General features: G+C 48.4%; 1 protein-coding gene and 1 non-coding gene across 2 annotated transcripts; one reads left to right on the top strand and one right to left on the bottom strand.

Moving 5' to 3' along the window:
• Positions 1–2,151: 2,151 nt before the first annotated feature.
• On the bottom strand, positions 2,152–2,234 carry F5891DRAFT_t154. Its single transcript has one exon. It is a non-coding gene; the product is annotated as a tRNA-His (tRNA).
• Positions 2,235–7,509: 5,275 nt separating this feature from the next.
• F5891DRAFT_1202865 (uncharacterized protein) lies at positions 7,510–8,277 on the top strand (the record flags this gene model as incomplete). Its single annotated transcript, XM_041368945.1, has 1 exon — positions 7,510–8,277. One exon carries the CDS (start codon positions 7,510–7,512, stop codon positions 8,275–8,277), a length of 768 nt encoding a protein of 255 aa, XP_041216248.1.
• Between the last annotated feature and the right edge of the window lie 3,387 nt (positions 8,278–11,664).

Below are 11,664 nucleotides of genomic sequence, written 5' to 3'. Positions count from 1 at the left end.
GCATGGAAGTGGACGCCTGAGGAATGAATACGCAGAGAAGGAACATGATGCTCTGCGTAGTCAAATTGAGGAGCTGAAAGTCGCACTGGAGCATGCACACATGGAACGCAAGCGAAAGGTCGAATACGACACAATTGCCGAGAAGATCAACACTCTCCCAAGTCGCGAGGAGCTTGAGCAGTGGGTCATGTTCAGAATGTTCTGGTATATTTCTCAATAATATTCAGGGCGATACGGTCGCTTGAAAATGACATGGCTGCTATTAACGCGGAACACGAGACTCAGGACCGAATCATAAGGGGCCAGAAAACTGCTTTGGACAGTATTGTCATGGACTTGAGCTCTCTTCGCCTTATGGGCAAAGACAAAGAATCTGCTACATCAGGTTTAGGGACCCCTGCTGCTACGCCAGCCCCAGACGGCACAGAAGCCGATGACAATTTGCCTAACATGCGTGACAGCTCACAAATAGTGGATGAAGGATTGGATGAAGATGAGAAGGAGACGGGCGAGGTGGCTGAAGAGAAGGAAGATGGGGAGGATGACCAGCCCATTGGCACATCGCTCTCATCGAAACTCAATCCCACTGTCAATGAATTCGCACCCAGTTCGCATACACCCTCGTCACTACGACCTCCAGAAGAAGATGACGACATAGAGATGGGAGAGGTTGCAGAAGATCCAAAGGTGAAGGCGAAAAAAGCCCGAGAAGAATTGGAAGAAGGAGAAGCAAGCGATGCAAGCAGCGCATTATCTGACCCACCAGATGATTGAATGTGCATTGCTACTTATTTTATGCGTGTTCCTGTGGTACATCCACGTCAAAACTCATAAAATCCCTCGCACATGTAATTTTCCCGCTATGATGCTCTTCAGCTAAACGTGCAATGCCCTCCATAATTGTCTTTGCCGTTGGATCAACATCGTCGTTCCCCGGGTATCTAGCCGAGAAATGATTGAGTACTAAATGTCTCGCTCTGATCCGTGCCGCGAAAGCACCAGCCATCTGAGGAGTAGAGTGCCCTCTGGATTTTGTGCGTGCCTCGACGCTCTCAAATGTGTCTTCAGCTTTGGTATGTGAGTCCAAGGCTGGCAAATGGGCATTTGTTGCTTCGTGTATCAGCAAGTCCGCAGATGAAGCCAATTCGGCTATTGGTGATGGATCATATGTGTCTCCAAGAATGACAAGTTTACGTCCGGGCCTCTTGAGAGGGCCTTGTAACACTGTGCCATCTGAGAGTTCAATGCTCTCTCCCTGTTGAAGGCGGCTCATAACGGACATCGGCGTCTTGGTACGCTTAAGATGTGGTATGTACTTCGCAGGTTCCATTTTTCCGGGTATAGGTGCCTCTGTTACAACATAACCAACGCACGGCACGGAGTGTAAAATGGGAGCCGCAGAAACTGAAACAATGGCGTCGTGATACACGTCTGACCAAACACCGTTTGTTTGTAGAATGTTACGGCCGTTTGGAGATTCGGACGCATGAAGGGCTAGAGAGGTGTGGTCTCCATCTAATGGGTCAGAAGGTAACCGCAATTCGTGAACGACGTAAGGCGCGCCTAGGAGGGTATGTGTATACTTGAGGCCATTGCGGACATATGCCCTGGTTCCAAAGGGCCCGTAAATTTCGATGGGCTGATGAAAGCCTCAATCAGTGGCAACATAATAGTGCGGCAAATGTACAAACACCCAATAAGTCCTGGACCATGTGCAGACGAGGATCCTCTACTCCATCCGCTGTTCCTCCGGCACCGTTCAGCATACTTGCCAAGAGGGGCAGTAAACCAAATATATGATCCCCTATCAGCCAGTGAATGTCGGCTGGGAAAGCAATGTTGAAATTAACAACGACATACCATGGGTATGAGTAATAAAGATCTTTTCAATCTTACCCATCTTCACTTTAGATCTTTGGATTTGGTGCTGCGTAGCTTCACCACAGTCGAACAACCAGACATCGCTATTCAATCGGAGAGCAAGTGCAGAATGATTTCGGGTTAAGGACGGTTGCGCGGAAGCGGTTCCGAGGAACGTCAAGTTGAACGATGAAAGTCCTCGTCGTGCTGTCATAGGTGTTATGTTATAACAGATGAGAAAAAAAATCATTTTCTAGTAGTTCAATGACATTCTCTTCGTTGGAAAAAACATGTCCCTGGCAGGAATTGAACCTGCGGCGCCACGGTATTGTGAGTTCCACAACGTGGCGATTTAACCACTAATCGACAGGGACTTGTTAAGATTTCCAATAGTAATAATTATAAGCTTACGGTGCGTTGTAGTGAGATCAGATAGTTGGTTGTGGATGTGGTTGACAGTGATATAGTGATAGACCATGGACGCGTATAACATTCGAGCTATCTAATCGTAACGGTGGTTAACCGCCAGTCCCCGACTCTGCCCAGCTGCATCAGTGATGTCTCATCTCGTCTTAACTACTTAGCTTAGAACTTCGGTCGTACTGAATTTAATGCCGAAAAACAAGTGAGACAAAGGAGTGCAACAATTATTTAATAGGGAGAGTCAGAGTTGGCGATTTTGCCACGATTCAAATTTACGATTTTCGCCGATTCTAACACCGATTCAAAACTGTGAATCAGCGCCAGCTTTGACTACCCCCGTTTCACTTCGAGATTCTGATGTACGATTCTGATACGATGCACTGATCAATTATAGTTATAAATAATTCACTGTCAGAGCAGACACCATACTGCATCATGCCCCGCTTCACTCCACGTCAAAAACGCGCCCAGAACCTGCTGAGGAACTTCATCAAGTATCGCATCAATAAACTCAAACGTGCTCGCCGACGCACTGCCCGCAGTCGGCGTGCTTTACAAGCTGCTGGATATGCTAGCGAGTCTCCTCATCTTCCATCTTCAAGCTCAGAAAGCTCTTCACACATCAGTAAATCACTGGGCTCTGTCCAGATCTGTTCAGATCTGGACAGTGCGCCATGTGCACAGCTTGGTCCCTTCTAGCTAGTTCACTACAGTAGAGCTTTTTCTGTCAACCTCTGCACAGACCCTCACAAACCTGCCTAGTGAGGACCAAATAGGTCTTGAATATCATCATTTTTCTGTCTGTTTGTACAGATCTGTCCATGTTCATGCAGATATTCACAAACCACTCAGAAGTTCACTCGGCTCGGGTACAGTAGCTCATTTTTCTGTCTTGTCTTGTACAGATCTGTCCATGCTCGCGCAGATACTCACAAATGACTCAGAAGCTCACTCGACTCGGGTACAATAGTAGCAAACAAACGACGATAAATTCAATCAGCGCGAAACACGATACTAGCAGACAACGAGCAAAAAGGTAAAAGTATATGCGCAAGAATATGATGTGTGACGATTGACACTGCCAGGAGACGGGAGAACTCAATCGAGTTGGACGCGCAGGTGGCAATGTTTGGATGTGTCAACGCCGTCGAGTTTCGATGTTTCTGCCCTGAATAAATTCATCAGTATTGAACACTATGTAAAAGCCTCCTTACCATCCAATCTTGGCCCATTCACGGAGTTGCTGCACCAGCTTCGGACCGTGATATGGGTCTTTCATGACAGCATCAAGTAGCTCAAGCATCGAATGATAGATGGACTCATACTCCTTCGAGGTAAATTTTGAATAAGACTTGCCATTGCCGTTTTTCTTGAGGCCCTGGAAGACGTAATGAAACTGAAAGTAATGTGTCAGAATGTTGAAATGTCAATATCCTGGACGTACCGCGGTGCAAACGAGAGCTAGGCATTTTAATGGAACCTCCTTCCGAAAAATGGCTGGTCGCCTATGAGCAATGCGATAAGACCCAGTATAGTAAAAAAGAATGATGGCCTGAAGAAGCGCAGGGTGAGCAAAGTTCTTGGTTTTCCCCAATTCGTCGACTCCATGGCGGAGAAATCTACCATCGGCCAGTAATTCTGCGGCGGCGACCTCAACCCAAGCTGCACGCTCTTGAGCGGGAATGTCAACTGGCGGGGAAAGACTGTATGCTGAAGGCGTAATGGAGATGACGATTTTTTTGAGATCAGATCGCCAAGTTGCCAAGTCATCATACAGCTAAAAAACAAATAAGATATGAAGCGCACTACAAAATGGATATACGCACCAGTCTCGCCATGTCAGGCTTATGAGCGGGCCACACACCTGGTGGATACCCTGAGTCAGTAGAATATCTGGAGAGAAATAGTAGCTTACCAGCGTCAACTTGTTGGCCGTTTTTTAGCCATTGCACAAGAGAGGCTGAGAGAGACTGTTACAGTCACTACGTGAGCCCCCAGCTACACGACCAGCCCTCTGCCACCTTGCACGGCAACGACACGATACCCGGGCCTTTAGGCCTTGATGATAGATGATGAACAGAAGAGAAGTCCGGAAGATGCCGGATTAGGTAAGCGATCTGGATCGCTTACATGATATGACGACACAAGGTCTAGAAGACCTATATATGTTATCAAAATAGAAGGCAAGCCTCGTGTTGCCTCATGTACTGATAGAAGGACGCCTCGCGGTCCTTATCCTAGATAGAAGCCTGCCTCATGCATGGTATCTCTGACTCGATAGATAAGCAGATTAGAACCCAGCTTCAAGCTGAGCTTAGATACGATAGAGTAGCCTTATATAAGGTCGAGGATTAAAGTAGATGTTCCTTACTTTAATCCTACTGGGTTTTACCTTGAAACCTTTGTCTTGCTAAAGCTACCTGCTTGACATCAGATCCGTACCTTCAGAAGGACTTGAGACCCCTTCTGCCTGTAACCGCTATCATCGCTCGCCTCCGCAAGCGTACGCAACTTCCGCTCTTCTGTGGAAGCCGACCTCGGACTCTCAGCACGAGATATCACTGTTGTGATCGTCGCTGTTAGATCATCCCAGTCCGCACGCGACACACGTCGTAACAAAGGATTAAAGTCTCCTTATCGTACGCCTCCATCACAGGCTACGAGATAACTGATCGCACTTGTTGTCAACGTCACCGACACTCGTAGAACCCCAAACCCAGATCCCGAAAGGATTTTCATATCCCTGATCTAGAACCCTGATCGTACCGGCCTGACCAGTCGCAAGAATATAAGAACCGCTGTCACTGTGGAAAGCTCCAAGAAAAGGATACCATGAAGATCGTAGAAACCATCTCCAATATGGCAACTACCAGAAACACCTTCGCCGCCGCACACCTCACCGGGAAGGAGACTCGCCTCTGTTTGCGAGAAAAGAAATGTTTTGTGTGCCACGTCATCGGACACAAAGCCGCGAGCTGTCCGCAATGGACCCGAACCTCACGGAGAAAGATGATCGAAGAAGAACCCCTGCGCGCTATCAAGAAAGCCGGGGCTAAGGAGGACATACGGGTGAACGCCACCCTGATCTCCAGAACGAGAAGCAACCCCATCGCGACATCTATGATCATAGATTCTGGGGCGTGTGAGTCCTTTGTCAACCAGGACATAATCACGCAGCACCGCATCTCGACACACCAGCTAGAGAACCCTTTGAGATTCTCGAACGCTGACGGATCCTGCTTCGGAACGAAGCCGATAGAAAGGTTTTGCAACCTTACTTTTCAGATTGATGAAAGGGTAATTTCCGAACGGTTTTACCTAGCCGAACTTGGTCCAAAAGACAAGTTCCTGCTCGGACGACCTTGGCTTATCAGCCAGAACCCCGCAATTAATTGGAAAACCGGCGCGGTAACCCTCAAAAGTACCGCAGATTCCCGAAAGAAGCAGAAAGAGATAGATTCTGATCGGAAGAAGAACGGCAAGACGCCCCTCTTCCTGAAAGAAGAAAAGAAGGTAGCATTGAAAAGGAAACGATCGGTATCCCCGACAACTCCCCGCACCTTCTCGTCGGGCACAGTACCACTAGCCCGAACAACACAAATTGCACCGGCCCACGAAGAGCCGCAGAACGAAACCCCCGTTGAAACTTCAGAAACCGCACCACAGCCCACGAAAACTGTGACGAAGAAAGACTCGCTGCCAAGAATCGACCTTGCAGCAAGAAGATATGAACAGAAGAGACCGGCCACTGATCCGGAGACAACTCAGAAGAAGACTTCCAGACCGGCGCTGATATCTGACCACATTTATCCTGAACCGCCACGAACGAAGAAGATTGTACCGGCTGTTCAGCCGATGAAGATTGAAGAAGATCCCGCACCTGCCCGATATGAATTCTCGGCAGAGCCCACACAAGTCCTTGGGAAGGGACGTGCAATGATGAATGAAGAACCGCCTGTATCCAAGGCGCCCAGACTGGCCCCTGAACCAGAAATAACTCAGAGATTCGAATTCTCCGGAGAACCGATATCCGTTCTCGGAAAAGGACGAGCAGTCCGAATCGAAGACCCTCCCATCGCCAAGAAACTCAGATTCTATGAAAGTCCTGAGTCTGCAATGGAGGAAGACCCCGAACCGGCGTATTTAACTGCCGATGAACCGCCGAATTCCCTCAACCTCTCTACGACACCCGCGCATCACTCCGAAGAAGCAATGACGCTATCTTCTGATACCGAACTCCCTCCTGTGTTACAAGAAGCCCAGGATATTTTCGTCGAACGAATCGCTTTGATCCATAAAGCATGTCGTCAAAAGGAAATAGAAAAGGAAGCACAAAACGCCGGGCCCAGTTTTGTCCGATTTATCGACATGGACAACTCCGAGGATGATGAGGATGAAGACAAAAATGCACCCTCTTCGCATGATCTGCGAATGGTAGATTCAGAAGGAAACGACTTCGAAGACGACGGCCCGCTCCCTGGCCTAGACTTCTGATTGGATATGATTAGTCGGTGACTAATGGCTTAGTAAGGGGGTGAAATCCTCCATTTTACTTATTTTCCACGCCTATTCCACCCCGAACACTGATCACCGAATCCTGAACTCGACCAACTTCTATTGGTCCGGAACGACCTAAAACTAGATAGGTCCGGAATGACCCTAAACTAGATAAAGTCCGGAAAGACTCTAAACTACGATTGTCCGTAAAGACATAAAACCAGACGATGAACAAGGACGAACCCCGGAAAACTCCTGCAAGCTTCGGGACCCCTCACATCACTGCACTTCGACCACCTGAGTAGACCATATAAACAAAAGGTAATAGAAGACGATCTCCCCGCTGGACGACCCCAAGAAACTCCTACAAAGCCTTGGCACCCACACTCGGACCTCCGGAACGAGGCTAAACTATCACGAGACGAACTCCATGGAAACTCCTGCAAGCCCTTGGAACCCTCTAGAACCCATCATGGCAATGACGACCACCCTCTGATGACAACCTGATCTTTCAAACAAAGATAAAGGATGATAGTACCTATCACGGCACTTTCCCTCTGATAGCGAAGAAGAATCTCGAACACGAGTTAGCCTCATGGCTAGATAAGACGATAAGAGATAACGATAACGATAACAAGTTTAGATTGAAACGGAGCTTGGATTGATCTGGAAGAAGGTTATAAACCCTCTCGATCCTCGAAAAATCTCTAACGAACCTCCATCATCATCATGACAAACTCCATCGACAACGACTCTATCAAAATGGCACTGAAGGACTCAGACTATGGATTAGTCCTCAGAATGACGGAAAACAGCGCATTCAATGAAGCTGCTATCCTGACCCCCGCGTACTCCCAAGCGATCGACGAAATCCTTGGTGATCAAGACGCCAGAACTGCAGCGTGTACATCCCTCACCGTCTGCATTATACGAACCACGAAGCTGCTGGAAGATGTAGCCAATCGTGCTGACCTTGATGAAGCAACTCGGAAACTTGCCATACTTCATCTGCAACGGCGGATCAGAAACTTCGCACTTCACTTACTCCCTCTCGACTTCTCCGATATCACCGACCTAGCGATAAAGAAAGTTGAAGTGAAGCCCGTTATAGAAGAACCCCGCCCGGTACGCCCGCTGAGAAGAAAGGCGGCTACCATAGACCGAACCCGCACCACGCTCTGCAGACGCTGCAGAGGATACGGACATAAATTCAGAAAATGTCCAGATTATGTTTGTTGCATCTGCGATGAACTAGGACCTGACCATCTGTCGGTCCACTGCCCACGACTCGAAGGACGCATTGTGCTCCAAGAGTTTAGTGACGAAGAGAAGTTCTTTGAAGCTCTCTTAGATTGGGAGAATAATCGCAAGGCGCTCATGGATCTAGAACTTCGGCATCCCACCGAACTTTCCCCTGCCCCCGAAACTCCCTCAGTACCTTCCGCCTCCACGTCAGCAATTCCTGCACCACCTGCTACGATGGAAGAAGACATTTAAGAAATACAAAGCCGGTGACTTTGTGCGTAGTAATGGGGTAATGTTACAGTCACTACGTGAGCCCCCAGCTACACGACCAGCCCTCTGCCACCTTGCACGGCAACGACACGATACCCGGGCCTTTAGGCCTTGATGATAGATGATGAACAGAAGAGAAGTCCGGAAGATGCCGGATTAGGTAAGCGATCTGGATCGCTTACATGATATGACGACACAAGGTCTAGAAGACCTATATATGTTATCAAAATAGAAGGCAAGCCTCGTGTTGCCTCATGTACTGATAGAAGGACGCCTCGTGGTCCTTATCCTAGATAGAAGCCTGCCTCATGCATGGTATCTCTGACTCGATAGATAAGCAGATTAGAACCCAGCTTCAAGCTGAGCTTAGATACGATAGAGTAGCCTTATATAAGGTCGAGGATTAAAGTAGATGTTCCTTACTTTAATCCTACTGGGTTTTACCTTGAAACCTTTGTCTTGCTAAAGCTACCTGCTTGACATCAGATCCGTACCTTCAGAAGGACTTGAGACCCCTTCTGCCTGTAACCGCTATCATCGCTCGCCTCCGCAAGCGTACGCAACTTCCGCTCTTCTGTGGAAGCCGACCTCGGACTCTCAGCACGAGATATCACTGTTGTGATCGTCGCTGTTAGATCATCCCAGTCCGCACGCGACACACGTCGTAACAGAGACTCTGTGATTGAAACTGGCAGATCATGAACAAGGCTTGGGAAAGGGTTCTCCAATGCCTGCTGAGTATGACACTCCGCCTTCGCGTCCTCGAGAAAACTCTTCCAGCGTGGACCATACCAACCCAGCTGGGTGGCCTTTGGCCCTTCATCGTCGGATCCATCGACCACCTTCGATTTATGTTTCGATGTCCGCTTCCGTTTCCGTTTCGCCTTTGGGTTGGAGGTATTGACCTCAGCAACACGGAGAAGCTCCAGGAGAGCAGGATCAGGAAGTCGGGGGTGACCGTTTCTTTCGTGATGAAGCTTCAAAATGTCGTTCGGCTTGAACAACAGATTAGCATACTCCAAAAGAGTAGTAGACTTATACCTGGGGGGCACTCTTTTGATTCATCGCTGTACCATCATCGCTCGAATCCTCACTCAAATCATCAACAACTCCCAAAATGTTTTCAGCTGCTTCATCACCTTCATCACGAGAGTGCTGAAATTCGAAATCTGTTGGGAGAGCGGTGACTACCCGAGGTTGAGGTGGTGAGCATTCTCTCGGAAAACCTGTCGCTGTTCAGCTCAACCTGAACGTAAATAGGCAGCGACTTACCAGGGTGTGTACTATGATGCCTGTGAACTTCTCCCCAACCAATTTGCTCGTCCCCGCTACTTTCATCCAAGCCAGATGAATCATCTTTTGATGTGTCAGACTGTTCAGATTCTATACTTTGCGGTACAGGCAGCTGGAGGGCAGGATCTAAGTTTCGGTAAAAGTTCACATCCGGTAGCATCGCAGATGAATTGGTCCCGGAAAGTATAGGATCTTGGACGCTATGAGTAGTGACAGGAACCTGAGGTTGGGATATGTTAAGAGCAGTAACACAAGTTTGACTTAAAGAAGAATGGGAATCGGGCAGGGCGTGCGCCTTCTTGGCTGTGGCCACAAAGGAGTTGTTCAATGCTTGAAGATCTGGCTCTGTACCGGCAGGGACAATCGGTGGCAAAAATCTGTATCGTCCCCCAGCTTCCCGCTGCAAAAAAAAATTGGCTGATGGTTGAGTTCGAAGCTCGGAGCAGAAACGACAGTATCCTGCATATATGAATTAATACGTGATCGTTCACACAGTAGAAACTCACCTTGTTTTTCTTCGAGCATGATTTCAGAGTCGTGGTGTCTGGTTCCACCGAAGGGCTATATGGCGGAGGGGGTTGTTTCTTCTATGTCTCTTTAGTATTGTTGAACACGAACAAAGAGAAAAGATACCTTGGAACGACTCCCGCGACCCTTGCGAGTCGGTTCAGGAGCGAGAGGGTTTGCAGGAGCGTTCGGATCAAGGGAGGTGGCACCCTTGGATTGGCTGATCTGCACTGGAGCATGCAAGATATCGCCCAGTTTCTCCAGTTGAGCTCCCCTACCTCCTGTCCCTGCGCCTGGGCGTCCTGATCATTGAGGAGGCTGTGAATCAGCTCCTTGATCGAGAATTGATGCAGATGGTGCATCAGCCCGAGCACGTGCTCTCTTTGCTAGAGCTGTTTGCCCTTCAAGCACCTTGAGATCAGAGTCCGTAGCTTTGCGCTTCGTTCTCTTTTTCTTAGGGCTTCCAGGCATGACTAGCGAAGGGGGAGAAGTGAGCCACTGGACCTATAACTTACTGATACTCACTTTTAAATATAATCCGCCATCGCAGCTTGAAAAGCGCTTGAAAATAACTATAAGTAAATACGTCATTGGACAACTTGAAGCACACCAAATGTAATACAGCGCAGCCCAGGGGTCGCGAATGGGGTTGATGAGAAGCTAGCCGAGTCCAAGAGTCTCATATGAGGAGTCAGTCAGTCGATAGGCTGGGAGTAAACGTGTGTAGTGAGTGTATCAAGTTAGGGCCAGGCGTGAGATATTATGACTCGTGAGAATATTTCAATGTCAAAACGGTATACATGGGAGGGGGTATTACTCTAGTATGGATGAAGGTGACGACGACTGTAGTAAATTATGTAGTTCTGTTACGTTTGGACTGGGGCATAACTTCCATTGTCCAGCCCATCCGACCAGGAATCTGGTTAGGACGTTCAGTAATTGATGGTTGGGATGGTTGGTCGAGATGATGATCAACCCGATCACCCTCCTCAAAGTCACTGGCCTGTCTCTTTTTCGGCAGCGCTGCAATAACCTTCCTTGCGAACAGAAGCTCGGGGGAAGGCTCGTCCTTCGGAAGCTTGGCAAGATGTGTATCCAACAGATTGAGGACCTCCTGGAAAGTTACTGCATTTGACTGTCCTTTGTTCCTGATCAGGTGGTACCATTCCGTTGCGAGTGGGAGTAGTGTCTTGAAGTAGGGGTGGAATTGTTTCTGCAGTTTGTGCGCATTTGGGTGAAAAAAAAACGAAGTCTTCACATCGCCGCCAACTTGTAACGTGCTGGTGGACCATAGATGCGGTAGCCATTCTTGACTCCTATCAGCTGAGAGATCACATCTAACTCCAAGAGGACCCCTGAATTCAATGCAGATGCACACCAAGACGTAAAAAAGCGACTCCAAATTGTCATGGTAGTGATGTAGGATGAGGGGGGGCGGTTTTGTAAGGGAAGACGTGGCAACCTTCACCTTCCAGCTGCGAGCAGATGTTGCAGGGTCGCCAACAGCCTCTGAAAGCTGCCACAGAAGTGAACGTGACATGAAAGGCAATGTGCCCTAACATTCGCTGT

This window comes from Suillus fuscotomentosus (genome assembly GCF_016647785.1).
Source record: "Suillus fuscotomentosus strain FC203 chromosome Unknown F5891scaffold_436, whole genome shotgun sequence".
Taxonomy (NCBI): Eukaryota; Fungi; Basidiomycota; class Agaricomycetes; order Boletales; family Suillaceae; genus Suillus; species Suillus fuscotomentosus.
The sequence above is the reverse complement of the archived record's forward strand: the minus strand, read 5'-3'. Positions and strand labels throughout refer to the sequence as shown.